The sequence below is a fragment of the Lycorma delicatula genome, chromosome 11, assembly GCF_047948215.1.
Source record: "Lycorma delicatula isolate Av1 chromosome 11, ASM4794821v1, whole genome shotgun sequence".
In the NCBI taxonomy this organism is placed as follows: Eukaryota; Metazoa; Arthropoda; class Insecta; order Hemiptera; family Fulgoridae; genus Lycorma; species Lycorma delicatula.
In genome coordinates this window covers 9,704,976-9,720,513 of record NC_134465.1, presented here as the reverse complement: position 1 = coordinate 9,720,513, position 15,538 = coordinate 9,704,976, and the positions used below count along the sequence as shown (strand labels likewise).

The following is a 15,538-nucleotide window of genomic DNA, read 5'->3' as shown; positions in this document are numbered from 1 at the left end:
TTTGACGCCTACGTGAATGCAAAATCTGATTTGTAATTATTTACTAATGTAAATGTCTTTCGAGGCATTTACATCAGTGGCATCTCGACTGAGCTATGGCTGATGATTCTGAGATGTAATCAGTTAGAGGGTCAAAAGATGACCTCTGGTAAAGCCCTTTAGGGTTTGGAATGGAGGAGGGTGTGGCAACCAGCAACGTCACAAGGTGGGTGTCTTCCCCTATGGGGTTGGGATGATGGAACTTGTCGTATTTGTGCTTCCGCAAACTCAGTTAGCTAGTTCAGAACGATGTAGGACAGAAGAGAGAAGATATCTGAAAGAAGACTACAACAAAGGCAAAGGCTGAGTTTAAAATTCACTGATGTAATGTCTACATAGGCATTTACATCGGTGGCATCCCAACTGAGGTCTGGCTGATGATTGTGAGATGTAATCAATTAGAGGGTGAAAAGACAACCTCCATTTTAAAGCCCATCAGAGCTAGGAACGAGGGTGGTGTATGTGATCGGAGTCGCCACAAGGTAGATGTTTTCCCCTATGAGGGTTGGGATGATGATGATGGAACTTACATCAGTGAACAATATAGATATCAGGAAACTCTAGACAAAAGTTGCAAACGTTTTTTTGTCATCATCATTAAGCATAGATTAGGTTAATTAGTCTCAAGATTAATATTTTAAACCCAAAGTTATATAAGTTTATTTCTTTTACAGATATAATTAACCAAAAATAATTAATCCAAAAATATTTACTATGAACTTATACACCTAAGTACATCATAGTGGTAACATTTCTTATAATTAAAAAGCAAGACATTCAAAGTTATTTTTTTATTTGCTATTTCTTTACTATTAATTTTTTATAGATTTGGGTTTATTTTTATTTCTTTATTAAACTGCACTGAATGGGATGTTGAATAGCTAATATATATTAGCAAAACATATATAGAAAATAATATATAGAGCAAATAATAGAATAACATAAATGTCTTGCTTGCTAATTATAAGAACAGTCATCATTATGATGTACTTAAGTATACCAGTTGATCGTAAACATTTTTGGAGTAACTCTGTTTATTATTATTATTATTTATTTGTTTACTTTTTAACAATTTTATTTTATCTTTTTTTGTGTGTTACATAACTCTGTGTTGTGAGATAATGAGCAATATTTGAAAATTTTTATTTTATTTTGTAAGCTCTTAAATGTTCTACAAATTCCATTTTAAAGAATGTATTAATATTTGTTTAAAATTATTATGATTAATTCTATAAATGTCACTATTAAATTTAACTTGGGATATGACTTAATATGATTTAAATAATTTGTTTGAGAGATATATGTTACAATTTTTACTAACATAAGCATTAGCTCTTTTATTTGTATTTTTTAATAATAAATAGTTATATAATAGTATACATATATAACCTAGGTTGTTTATCTTCTTGTTTGTTTTGAGTTATAGTGTTTATTTTTTGTATTCTTTTTTATCCATTTTTACTTTACCTGCTATACCTCTATTAATGCTGCAGCTGCACAGCTGTAAACAAAAATGATAGAAATCAGCTAAAATTTTGATTATTACAGGATTTTTACAAAGTTGATATTTCAGGACCTCATCAATCCAAAAAAAAAAGTTACAGAAATTTTCAAAAAGACTGAGTCTAACTTAATATATTTTCCATACCATTATATAATCTCTTATGTAATGCAGCTTTTTTATCAACAACCAATCACTAGCTCTTTGTCTCATTATTCATTTCCTGGCATTAATTATAACCGTAACAGAAATAGTCTGTCACAATCTGTATATTTATCAAATAACAATAAAACTACAATGATACGATAATTTATTTTTAGCTGACCTGTAATGCACTCTCAGGCCATTCACTAAACCAGTCAATAGTACAACAGTTAACTAAAGCCGGAAATTGTCTCAATCTTGCTCTGAATGTCTCACCAATTGGACTATTGAAAGAAAAATAAAATGATACATTTAAACTAATTTCTACTAAGCTCGAAAACATAAAGTTAATATAAAAATAATCTAATTAAACTTTTTTTAACTATTTTAATTAAAAATAATAACATTCCATAATACAATTAAAATTTTATTATTTTCTATCAAGTGTTTTTCTTGTAGCAAAGATCTTCATAAATCTTCTTCCATGAAAATAATCATGACACTATTCACCTGACTAGAGTGCAATGAAATGTAAACTAATTTCCAACACATTTCTTCTACTTCAGAAGTGATCAATAGGGCTACTTCACATAACAGTAATTCAATGAGGCATGTGATAATTCACAGCACTTCTGTTTTCATAGCTATCACGTTAGCAACTGATGACTTGAGGTTAATTTGGATAATTAGAATGCATTGAGTTGTAAACTAATTTCCTATTCTATTATGAACAGCTGTAATAACATGAGCAAGACTTGAAACAAGACTTCATTCAAAAGTGTAAACAAGTAAAAATGAATTGAATAGCTTTATTAATTTGAATTAGTTGTTTTTTTTTTTATGTTAAAATGTATACTGTAGAGACAGTAATTAAATATTTTTTACATAAAAAAAAAAAAAATAAATATATATTTTTTTAATTGCATACATCTTAATCATTCTGTAACCAACTAGAAATATTTCATTAAATTTTCATGTTAAAAGCAAAAATAAAGCCTTTATCACCATTAGAAAGGATACATACCATCTTAACTTTCAATGTACAGTTGGTGATTAGGTACAGTATGATCCCTTGTGTAGCTCATATTCAAGGATCATGAATAGATTATTTAAAATTTACTCAAAAAAAAAAAACTGCCTTTGGACATAAATTAGGATAAACAAAGTTACTTGTAAAAATAAAGAAAAGGATTTTGTCTATCTAAGGGAGAAATCCCAATGTGACAATGAGGCCTTGTTTAAGTTTGGATATTGTTGGTTTTCCTTGGAAAAATTAAAATTATTAATTAATTTTAGGCACCGGCTTTGAATCTTGGTCAGATTTCACACACTACAGAATTCTATTTACAATATCCCAGCATAAGCTTCTAGCTTATGTGGTGATATCATCAAGCAAAAAAGGAATTCTTTGTACCACAACCATGATCTGTAATATATCTTTGAAATCAATATTTCATGTATGGATACTTAAATTTCTTTAGTGAAAATATGCGATTTGTCAGTGATGAATTGAAGAAAGATTTCATGAAGCAACACATTTATACTTTACAACTTGTACTTTACAAATAGAGAATAGACACAGAGATAATTTGAATTACACCTCTCAGCTGATCTCTGCTGGTTATAGTGGGCAAATATCATCTGAATAGTATAAGAGATAGAGTACAAAAACTAGATTTCATATAATATTTTGCAATTGTAACTTTGATATTAGACCATACTTTCATATTTTACTTGTGCAGTCATCATTTTTAAAATATAAATGGTCTTTTTAAGGCCTATTGAAAATACACTGATTACTTTATTTCTTTATTGCCAAAAATATATGGATGATATAAGAATTCCACTAATGAATTTAAATTCAGCATTTTTCTAAATTTATAAAGATCACCATGAATTTTGACAGAGAAAAAAATATTTTCCAACCAGTGTAACTAATTTTTTTTTTTTTTTTGGTTTTACTGGGTGAAAAACACTTTAGCGCTATCATTGACTGAACACAATGTAAGTGTTTTAAAAACTATGTAAAATACAACAAAATTCACAATTAAAAATTTTAAAGAAACGCCCAGGAAACAAAACATGTAATATAAACACAAAACAATAGTATTAAAAATATTAAAGCAAAATGAAAACTCGAAGGAGAAATTTAAAAACAAAATCAGAACAAACTAAAGTATTAAAATAAAGGCAGAACAAAAACTTAAACTAAATGTTAAAACACAAAAACATACAACTACCACAAAAAAAAACCACAGTATTAAAACATGTGTAAAATATTAGCATCCTGAAGAAATAAAATCGCCCGGTCTAAAACTTCTTTATTATTGCCCAGGATTTGACGAAAATTCCCAGGCAATTTAAATTTATGATGCAAGATCGCATATTATATGCATTTCTCAAGAATGTGGCGCACAGTCAAGCAGCAGTTGCATTGCATGCATACTGGTGCGTTTAATGCTGACATCAGATACCTATATGTAGCTCTCGTATGTCCTATCCTCAATCGGCAGAGGACCACTTCCTCTCGGCGAATTTTCCTGTGAGAAGAACCCCATGGCAACACAGTATCTTTGATATAACAAAGTTTGTTGTCAACTGTGAACCCACTCATCTTGCCGCCTCGTGCAAAGTGTGTATATCAAAGTGTTTGACATAGTTAATAAAGTCGGATATAGTAACACAGGTAGTGAAGGGTGGTTGACTACATGCGTCTTTAGCAGCAGAATTTGTACATTCGTTACCCGGAATCCCCATATGGCTAGGAATCCAGCAGAAACACTTGTGTGTTATGATTGTTCAACTTGGTTTACTCGGTTCAACTCGTGTAACTAATAAATAATATTTACATTTTAAATATATAACAAGTAAATAAATGTAGAATACTCTTTTTCAGAGAGTTTGTAAAAGAAGGATTTTATAAAATATATCTATCATTAGTTTGAAAATATTATTTAAGATGTAGTGTATATTACTAAACATGCTTATAATAAAAAAAAAAAAAAAAAACATAAATCTTCAAAAGGTCATATCAATAAAAATACTTAGCAAATTAAAAATTTAAAGTATCCTGATTATTTAATTTTTTAATCTTATACGTGTACTTAATTTCCTCTGTTAGGTAATTCATAAGAAGAATTGATAATCTTTTTTTTTCATTCAGGACAGTTAAATCTCAACAGATTTCAGAAGATAAGACAATGCCCATACTACACTAAAAGTCAAGAATTTTAGAACCTCAGACTCTTAAAAATTTAAATAGCTTATTTACCAAGATCCATCATCACCTATAGCAATGCCAATTCTATAAGTGTTAAGTTGGAAGGACATTTGGTTATATGACTAAGAGAATAGCACTAACAATTATAAAGAAAACCTTTAATAAATACTCTTACACTTAACAAAACATTTACAAACTATTCTAAATGACTTAGATATGGTACCACCATAATATATATGGCAAAAGAGATTTTTATACCTGAAGTTCAATTTGAGGATAAATACTTCAGTTAATCAAAAAAACAAGTCAGTTTTAATAGTTCTCATTTCAAAGGCTTTATATTGTCTGATTATAATTCATGAAAAGTATTATTTGTTAAAATATTTTAAAATAAATCTACTACGGTTCAAATAACTAAAAATTATACTTTTTGTAAATATGTGATATAATATCTCTAGAACTCTTGGTTATTGAACATTATGTTTGGGTTCATTATAAATTTAATATTACTAATTAAATTATTGAAGTAAAGTTGTTATGAGCAGATTTTTCTATTAAACCTTTTTTATTATTACGTGATAGAGGAGGCAGGAAAGGGAGTCAGTGTTGCAAGACTCTTTTTGGGAAATCAACCAGCAAGAAACATTTTATAACTATGAAGAATCAATTACTTTTAAACCCAAAAGGGATCTGGCAATTCAATTTTCTTCTCCATGACCAAAAAGTTTTCTTTTTATATAAAGCCAAAGAACTAGAGGCGCCTGAGAGATATAAACAAAAGAATACCAAACTGATTCAAGTTATACGAACAAATAATAAAACTGTTATGAAAAGCTGCATAGGTTGCAAAAGAAACAATTATTGAAAATGTAATAAATTTAAATAGTATAACAACAAAGCTTAAAAAAGAAATACATTCAAGTACTTTTGTATAATAAAATATTAGCACTAGAATGCAAGTAAATAACTTATATTTGTAACTAAAAAATTTCAAAGAGTAAAGCAACATAAAATCCATCTTACTGGAAACAAATTGCATATTATTTAATCTGAAAAAAAGAATAATAATTAATATTTAGAGCCCCCACAAAAATTAAAATTTAACTAAAAGTTTAAGTGATTTCAGAAATTTGAAGAGGCTTTCAATACTGGCCTGTCATCAGCTGATATACAACACCAATTTTGTGTTCTAATTTAAACTGGATTTGATCCACAGTTGTGCAGCAGGTATGTAGAGAAACATGTTGAAACATTATCAGATATCATGAGTATCCATGCATCAATCTAGTGTGTCCAATTAATAACTAAGTTATTTTGATAAATTCACAGGATTCAATGAATAAACAATGAAAGAGAATAAAAGTGAACAGTTTGAGATTAAGCCAATCCTCCTAAAACACTGTTGGGTAATGATTAAAAAAGCCAGCAAAGAGTTGCATAACTTTGTCAATAAAGCTAAAATTTACGAATGCAGTTTTTAAGGTTTTCTGTTCCTACCCTTTTATTTTCAATTCCAATGGGATGCAGACCAAAAGATACCAAACAAAACAATAATGCAAAAAAAACTTTGCTTTTTATCTTTCATCCCTAAATGAAATTACCCATGTACATAACCAAATTGACATACTAATGTAATGGAATCATCTAATTAGTACAAGATTTTAACTTCTGAGTCTAGAAATGATATAAAGAAAAACTTTTTAGCCCGCACCCCTTTACGAGGGTTTGAATATGACCAAACACTAGCAGAAAGTTATTTTAGCATTAAATTATCTGAAAAAAATTATCTTCAAAGATTTTATCCTTTAAATTATAAATTTAATCCTTAATAAATTTATCCTTTGAGTAAAATTTTGAAATACAAGAAGCATGAGGGTACTATCTCCCTGCTTCCTTGACTAATTGTGATCAAATCAGGCCAAACTTCATCCAAATTAGCCTAATCAATCTGGAGATATCAAGCAGAAAACATTCCAACAAACATTGAATTTGTGTGTGTGTGTGTATGTGTGCTTACATTCTTTCAGAATTTTGCAATGCTAAAGTTGTGTTTTGATTAGGAGTCATGAAATGTCAAGATCTGCAAAACCCCAGATGTGAAAAATTTAACCGATTAACGTTCTTTTCATTATATGATGTACTGTATATTTGTAGAGGAAATCAGTTGAAGAGAGTAAAAATTGAAAAATGCATGAGTAACCAATCAAATCAAAGTAAGGCTATTGACAAATCAAAATATAAAAGTTAATTTTTATATACACTAACCAAATTTAAATCCATTTCTGAATTATTTATCCAAAAACGAGACCACACACACTGTATCTGATTTAATATTAACTTTGGTTTTAATTTCTTAGTCTTTTACAACTTAAAAATAAAAAAATAAAAAATAAAATAAATAAATGTTTACCTCATTGTAATAACACAATGTAAATTAGATCTAACCATTTTCAAATAATATGAATATAAATTAGACCTAGTAGCAGACAATCCAGATTCAGTAACAGGACCTCTCATACCTTGATATATTTTATCTAATTCATCTGCTTGATATATATTTGGTACATCACCAGAATTCAATACATTATTAAGATCTTCCAAAAACGATTCTGATTTAATCTGAAATAATTAAATTATAACCTAGATATAGTAGTATGATAACTCAATAATACAGAACTTAATTTTTAAGTTAAGTAAAATTTTTATTTAATTTAAATAGAAATTGAATTTAAACCTTAATAATTTGGAGATTGGAAAAACCTCTTGAAATTATTCCTCCAGACTGGAAATTTCTGAATAAATATGAATTATACAGCAGCATAACACCATCAAGCTTTGTTCATAATAAGAAAATTAGTGCTAGGAGGTGCAAAATTCTAGATTTTTCAAAAAAATATTTTTCAATGTATAAATACCATGTGTAAAAAATCTTTTAATAATATTTTTTAAATCAGAAATTAATAAGTACAGAGAGATTTAAAAAAAAAAAAACTGTTTGGTTATATAATAGATGATTTTTTGTTTTTTTACAAGTTAATGATATTACATTTTTTTCAAACAAATAATATAGGTTAAAATAAAAATCTTTGCTGAAACATAGGTAAACTCATTTTAAAAATATTAATAATATATTTTAATTATTAAAATATATTATTAATTAACATACTATACTATTAATATACTATTTATTATTAACATACTATACTATTAACATATATACTATTAATAATATACTATTATTATTTACAATTTTCAAAATAATATGGTACATTTTAGATATTTAAAAAAAAAACTTCAACAGATAAACCTCGCTTTAAAATTTGACAGACGTAATTCCATTTTATCTTGAACTTACTTCATACATTCATGTTAACCTTACCTGATATATATACAATTAAAAATTTTTTATGAGAAAATTGACCATAAAAAATTTTCAGATCTCTGGTTAAAATTTCTGTTTTTTAGAAAAGAATATGATATATGAAAGTTAAATACAATTTTTAAAATACTATGGCTCATTTTAGATATTTAAATAAAAACTTAAACAGATAAACCTCGCTTTAAAATTTGACAAACATAATTCTATTTTATGTTTAACTTACTTCATACATTCATGTTAACCTTACCTGATTTTAAATTTAAATTTTGAAATTTTTGAGATTTAAAAAGAATGTTGTCCACAAATTCTTCTCTTCCCCCCCCCCCAAAAAAAAACTATCTTTTTATTTATTGCATATTTTACAGTAGAATTCTTTTTAGTTTCTTCCATTTATTATATTAAACATAGAAGTCATTATGGTGATAACAAAGCAGAAAAAAAAATTTTAAATATCAATTTTTTGAATTTTTAAAATTCCTTTCATGTATCATTATTTTCTCATTATATAAGAATAAATAACCAACACTATGGAAGTATAACTGCTTTTTTGTCAGCTTTTTATCTATTTCCCAGTAAAAGAATGTTCAGTTTAAAAAAAAAAAACTTTTAAGAATATTTATAATTATTAAAAACTGTTAGAAAAAAAACTACAGTGTCATAAGAAAACACCAGTTTTTTATTATAAACTTTTATTCAACTAAATTAAAAATTAAACAAAATTTAAAATATGAAAAATTAATTAAAATTAAGTTATTAAAGTTTTTTAAATTTAAAAAAAATATGATTTCAATGTATAAAATAAAATTAGAAATTAAAAATTAAAATCAAATAAAAATAATTTTAAGTAAAGCAATTGTGCATGTTGTCAATTTAACTGAATTTTCTTTACTAATTTCATTTTTAATGTTAATTTTAATTAATTTTTAAATTTTAATTCTTAACTTAACTGAATAAATGTTTAAAATAAAAAGATTAAAGGTTTTAAATTTTAAATAAATAAATAAATGCACGATGTGTTACTATATTTTGCAAAGTTTGTTATGTAATTTGAGATAAATGTATGAATATATAATGCAGGTGATGATGCGAGTAAATCGCAAAGTGCTCTACATATGTAGTGGAATAAGGTAAGTCATCGAACTTTATTTATTCTGTACTTTGGTTGATCTAATAAAATAAATATATTTGTATATAGCTCAAAGGAGCATGATTCTTAAAAGAATTGATTTAAAAAAAATAATACATATATATATATATAAATTAAAAAATTTGGAAAAAAATTATACTAGTACTATATACAAATACTATAAACAAAATTGTTACTCGCACGCTCTTTAATCATCCTATATTAGTAATTACCCTATATTAAAGAGCAATGTTTGTCACTGGCACTCCTTACACGCTCATGTAAAAATCAAAAACTGTGCCCAGAAGAGACTATTATTATTTTTTTTTTTTTGTGTTTCTTAATTTTTAACATATTTAAAACTTAATAAACAATTTTTTTAACTCAACTTTTTCCATCCAAGTGAATTGTAATATATGACACTTTAAAATTCAAGCCTTTTCTATCATGCTAAATATTAGTCTCTTGTAATTCTCACAACTTATTGCTACGTGATAAAAGAAATATAAATTAAAAATTATAAAAAAATTAATAGAAATATACTAATTACGTAAACTTACTGTATAAATTACCGATTGTTAATTTGAAATTAAAAAAAACAAGGCATACTATCAATCTCTCAATACAAAAATGTTCTCTAACTTCTATTTTATAAAATATATCTTAAATGTAATACCCTACGACTAAATTTTTCAACTAAACTTCTATTAGTAAAATTATACTAAAAATTACAGTGCTTTTATAATTAACCTGTGTATCAGAGAATAGAAATACAGTTTCTTTGTTATAAAGACCAGCTTTTAACATTAATTGTTTAATATCTTCCCGCCAATCATGGTTAGAATAACTCTTAGTTAACTCAACTTGAAAACAAAAAAATTCAGCCATATGTGTCGCTAATTTCGTTAAACTCTGTCTTCCTGAAAAATGTTTTGAAGTTTATGTTAAGTAACGATACTTTGTTAATAATATTGTATCAAATAAGCACTTCAAAACTATAACAAAAAGGTAATAACTGTAAAGCTCTAAAGAGAATGCTTTACCCCTGTACGCACACAGAAGCAACATGCTACCTCCTTTCTAGAGACTGGATTTTATGCATTTGCATATTAAGCCCATTCTCACCGGTTATTGCATATTTTCCTTAAAATCGAGTGATTATTTTTGCTATATTTACAGTATTTTTCAGTAGGGTACCTTGTTAACAAATGAAATCTTACATTGTAGCCAGCCAAACCTATTAGCAGCATGCACGGCTCTTAGAGTGCACTTAGCAGCTGCGGAACAGTACCTCTGATTGTTTATGTTTACAAAAGTAACAAAATGTTAAAAAATTATTAATTATTGATATGTTATTCAACTACTTACTAATTGTATGCCGATTTTGAAATAAAAAAACCAAAAATTACTATTTTTTTATTATTTAAAGTTGTATATTTTGATACTTTTCATGCATATTTCAAGCTTTTTAAGTTGAATATAATTCGGTCTCTATTCATTTCATATGCAATGATATATGAGAAATTGATATGACAAGTAACAAAATTAACAAAGCTCTACTATTTTTATTTACCACATCATTAAAAATAAGGTGCCCATAATAAATGGGCAAATCATAAATAATCCTTATGTTAGAAATTTTTATCCATTTAAACTCAATTTGATCCAGGAACTTTATAGTAAAAATAATAAAAAGACATAAAAAAGTAAATTAATTAAAAACAAAACAGGAAGAAATAGGTTCAATTTATGGAATGGGAGATAATAATCTGTATAATACAAATAAATATTAATATATGAATGATGTCTTTAATTTTTATATCTTTGTATTACTTTATTGATTACTGCTGTAAGTAAGCCTTCTTAAACTTAATAATGATATTCATCATCACCATATAAAGGTGTAACATCAATGCTCATCACCTGACTGCTCTTAGATAATCCAAATAACTCATTTAGTGAGTTTAACAATGGATTATGTTTTTCTTAATCAGTGGAAACTATACTACATTAACATTAGGTGAATGATTATCCACATTATTTTTTAAATATTTTGAATTTTAATGAAAAAAGATTGTAAAAAAAAGAAAAATTAATTTGGTTATTAACTGTGTTTCAGCTCTCACTTTGTTAATTCAATTTATAGAAGTAAGATCAGATATAAATGTGCAGTTAAAAGCTCTTGGCTACTACATTGTATCTCATGGCCGATTATAAATCCTATGTGCAAGGTTTATTTCATTCTGTTCATGATCATCTCCTTCTTTTACTTCTTCTTAAAAATTAAGAGAAAATAACAGATAGATAAGATAAAATAGGTAGAGAACTTGAATCTGGAAGATCATTTATGCATTTTAGTCAAATGCTCATTTGAAACAGTTTTAATAGCTCTTTAACTATACCCATAAATAAATAGGTAAACGAGGTAAAACTCTTTCATTCTGTTAGATCCAATGCATAACACTGGGATTTATAGTTTTTTCAAGATAACATATATACATGTATGTTTGAATTTCTAAAGTAAAACCTCCCACAGACTGGTGTAAAATATTCACAAGTATAGTGACAATGGAAGAATTCTACACTGCTATGGCAAAAAAATCCATACATTTATTCATACAAAATATTAGTTCTATCATATTGTTTACGGAAAGTGAATTCATTGTCAGATGAAAAACCAACTTATATTACTTGTCCTGTAAGACTACTACTACAAATATTACTATTTGAAGTGTTTAGTAATTTGATAGTGTTTAGTTTTATTTGATAGGCTTTTGTTTATTAATTTAATTATTATTTATAATTTTTATATTAACTACTTACTTTCCATTAGCAATAATTTCATTCTATTTACACCTTAAGATGAGGAAGTGTTAATTCAAAAATGGAAATGTTTCATTTATAATTACTAATTGCTTATGATTTAAAAAAAATTTTAAACAATAGGGGGTCCTTGATATTAATCTACAGAGAAACAAATATGGAGAATTCTAAAAATAAGAAAAGATGAAACTTTTACGTTTGTATAGAATGAACAGTGCTTGTTTTAATTAAATTTTAAACCTATCATAAATTACATCAACACTTTGTCTTTATTCCTTATTTTTTGTAATCCTCATTTGATTGATTTAAGATTAAATTAAAAAAAAAAAAAATAACTAAACTTTTGATAACAAGTGGATAACTTAAAAAAATTTAAACACCATTCCAATCACATCATCATTCAGTATACCATCAATTCTGTTCAGTTTAAATCTCATTGGAATACTTTACAGCAAACACAATCATGGAGAATGTATAAATCATTACATAGAATTAAGTTGGATTACATATTGATGAATACTAGAAGTCATGAATTAATCTGGTGAGACTCAACTGCACCCTACAAAGGATTAGTTCACAAAAAAACTATCTTGCACTGAAAATTTCCACATGAAAACCTACCTTCAGTGTGTTGCTGTTTATTGTTCATAATAATTAGCTTATTTTCTAAGCATTTAAAATTTTCTAAGATTTTTTTGATGGTTTATATTTTAATCACAAATTTTTATTAATATTTTTATTATAGAGATGTATATAAAATAATTTTTTTAATTGATGAATTAATTCACAGCAGAAATTTAGAAAGAAGCAGATTTTTTCATGGAAATATGATAATGGAAATTTGTAGCATTTGAAAAATGTCCCATGCCTGACAGGGATTTGAATTCAGGACCTCCAGATGAAAGACCAAGATGACATCACTCTACTACAGAGATCAGCAATAATTATTCATCAAGGGCTTTCAAACGCAGGGTCATTATCAATGGTGTTATCCATTATTTTGTATGCTGCACTGGTGTGGGGTGCAGCGATTAATATCCAGCAGAATAAGACTAGATGAGACTGGTCAGAGTTCATTGCAAATCCCTACTAGGTGTGGTGGTGGCCGATCGGACAGCATCTTATGAGGTATTGTGTGTTTTGGCAGCAGTTCCCCCATCAACCTTCTGGTCCAGGAGTGAGTTTGCAAGCATTCTGGTGGGACTAAGTCTGAATTGAGGGCAAGGACTCTGCGCATCTGGCAAGAGCAATGGCGCATGGATGAGAAGACAGCTTGGACCAGACGGCTTATACCCGATTTGACCGTATGGTATAGTAGAGGTCATGGCAAGTTGGGTTTTTACATAATGCAACTGTTATCCGGCCACAGGAACTTTGAAGTTTATTTTCACAGGATTGGCAGGAGAGAATCATTGGCTTGCATGTATTGCGATGTTTGCGATACAGTAGCACTATTTCAGTGCCCAGAGTGGAGAAACAACGCAGGCATGCTGGTATTACTGACCTGAAACCAGAAGAGTTGACAGGATATGTTAGCATCCACAGAGGGTTGGGGATGGTTGATGAATTTGCAAGAACAACGTTGCGTGCAAAGGATGAAGATGATAGAAAAAGGAGTTTTTAATTAGTCAACCTGTCATGTCAGCCGAATATTCTGCCGGTAGGCGGGGGGAACACTTTTCTGGGCACATTAATATTTATCAATATATTTTATAGAAAAACACTGTTTTATAAAATATTTTTCTCTAATTCCTTTTTATTAATATAGTAATGTTACTTAGTTATTATTACAGTAATGTTATTAGTTATTTCAGTTTTTGCTTATAGTATTATAAACAATCTACAATAGTTTCATATTTCTGGATGCAAACTGATGGAGAAGAATGTAACTTAATCTAATCTATAGTTTTTTTTTCCATTATTCAGTCCTCAAAAATAATTAAAAAAGCTGGTTAATAAAACATATTTTTTTTTTTAACATCTAATGGGTTAATGGCTATTTTCTAACGGTTCTTCTAAACAAATCTTTTAACCTTAACATATTCATCTTTAGTTACTCGTTTAATTTATTCCAGTCTTTGTCTTCCTTTAATCTGAACACATCCTCCAATTAATTACTTAATTAATTAATAAAAGACTAGATATCTTAATACACTACCCAGCAATCTAGTTGTCTTTTTTCAAGAATTTGCTCTTCAATTTCTCTTCTTTTTATTCATTTTTAATTTGATCAACCTGTCTAACTTTCAATATCCTTGTATAACACTACCTTTCAAAGACCAATTTCCTTTCTTTTCTGTTTCACTACTATGTGTTGTTAAACTTAATGAAAATATTAAAAAAAAATTTTTTTTCTAATTCTTAACTTTTTTATTTAAAACAACTACACTTCTTTTTTCTTTGAAAATTCACTTTGTCCAGTCTGTTTTTGACATCTATCTTTCTGCTTTTACTGTTATCTACCCTTTATAATTTATGACTTAAATAACAAAACTCTGCAACTTCTGGTACATTGTATTCCCTATCTTAACATTTAATTTATCATTATTTTTCTTTATGTTTCATTTCATTACTTTTATACGATTATTAACTTAAATATAATGGAATAAACAAAATACAAAGTTATATTAAAAAAAAAGTGAAGCTGACAAAGATTTTGAACATAAATTAAAAACTGAACTGCTGGTTCTTGAAGGTAAATGGAATTTTTTTTAAAATTTTACTGTGAGGGCCATATTAAATAAATTAGATAACTATAAAATTTTTTTTAGGAAATTATTAATACTATAATGGTAATTTATACATAAATAAATAGTGAAAAAGAACATGAAAAAGATTGAACATATTAGGGCTAAATTTTTAGAATGGGTGTTGTAGGGGTTAACTTGACTTAGTCCTTGCCAGGTTTTCAACTGCAGATGTGAAATAACAAACAGTTTTAACAGTTGGCACACCATTAGAAACAACTTTCAAGAATACTTCACATTATAAATGAACCATTCTGTTTTATTTTTGTTTTTCTCCTTCATCAATAGCAATAAGTACATAAAATGCTGAAATCCAGTGCAATCATGATATCTATTTTTCCCATATACTAAAACATTTCTTTCATGGCCCTTCATACTGGTAAAAACCTGTTATATAATATCTAAATAAATAAAAAAATATAAATATAGCTCAGTCTGATTCAGTATACTATATAAAAATGTATGAATGTCTGTACAAGACTATAACTCATCTACGTGTAATAAATATCATTCTCATCTCATTTAGCCTTGGGGTTGCATATTAATCACAAATTATACA

At 27.3% G+C, this 15,538-nt stretch overlaps 1 protein-coding gene across 1 annotated transcript in view; it reads right to left on the bottom strand.

Annotated features, from left to right (window-relative positions):
• Positions 1–15,538, bottom strand: part of LOC142332503 (dynein axonemal heavy chain 1-like) — an 897,921-nt gene that overhangs the window by 82,193 nt on the left and 800,190 nt on the right. Inside the window, exons 20-22 of the mRNA XM_075378951.1 lie at positions 10,160–10,329; positions 7,315–7,523; positions 1,866–1,968 (exon numbers count right to left, since the gene is read on the bottom strand). Of these exons, the coding sequence (XP_075235066.1) occupies positions 1,866–1,968; positions 7,315–7,523; positions 10,160–10,329 (482 nt within the window). The remainder of the gene's footprint in view (positions 1–1,865; positions 1,969–7,314; positions 7,524–10,159; positions 10,330–15,538) is intronic.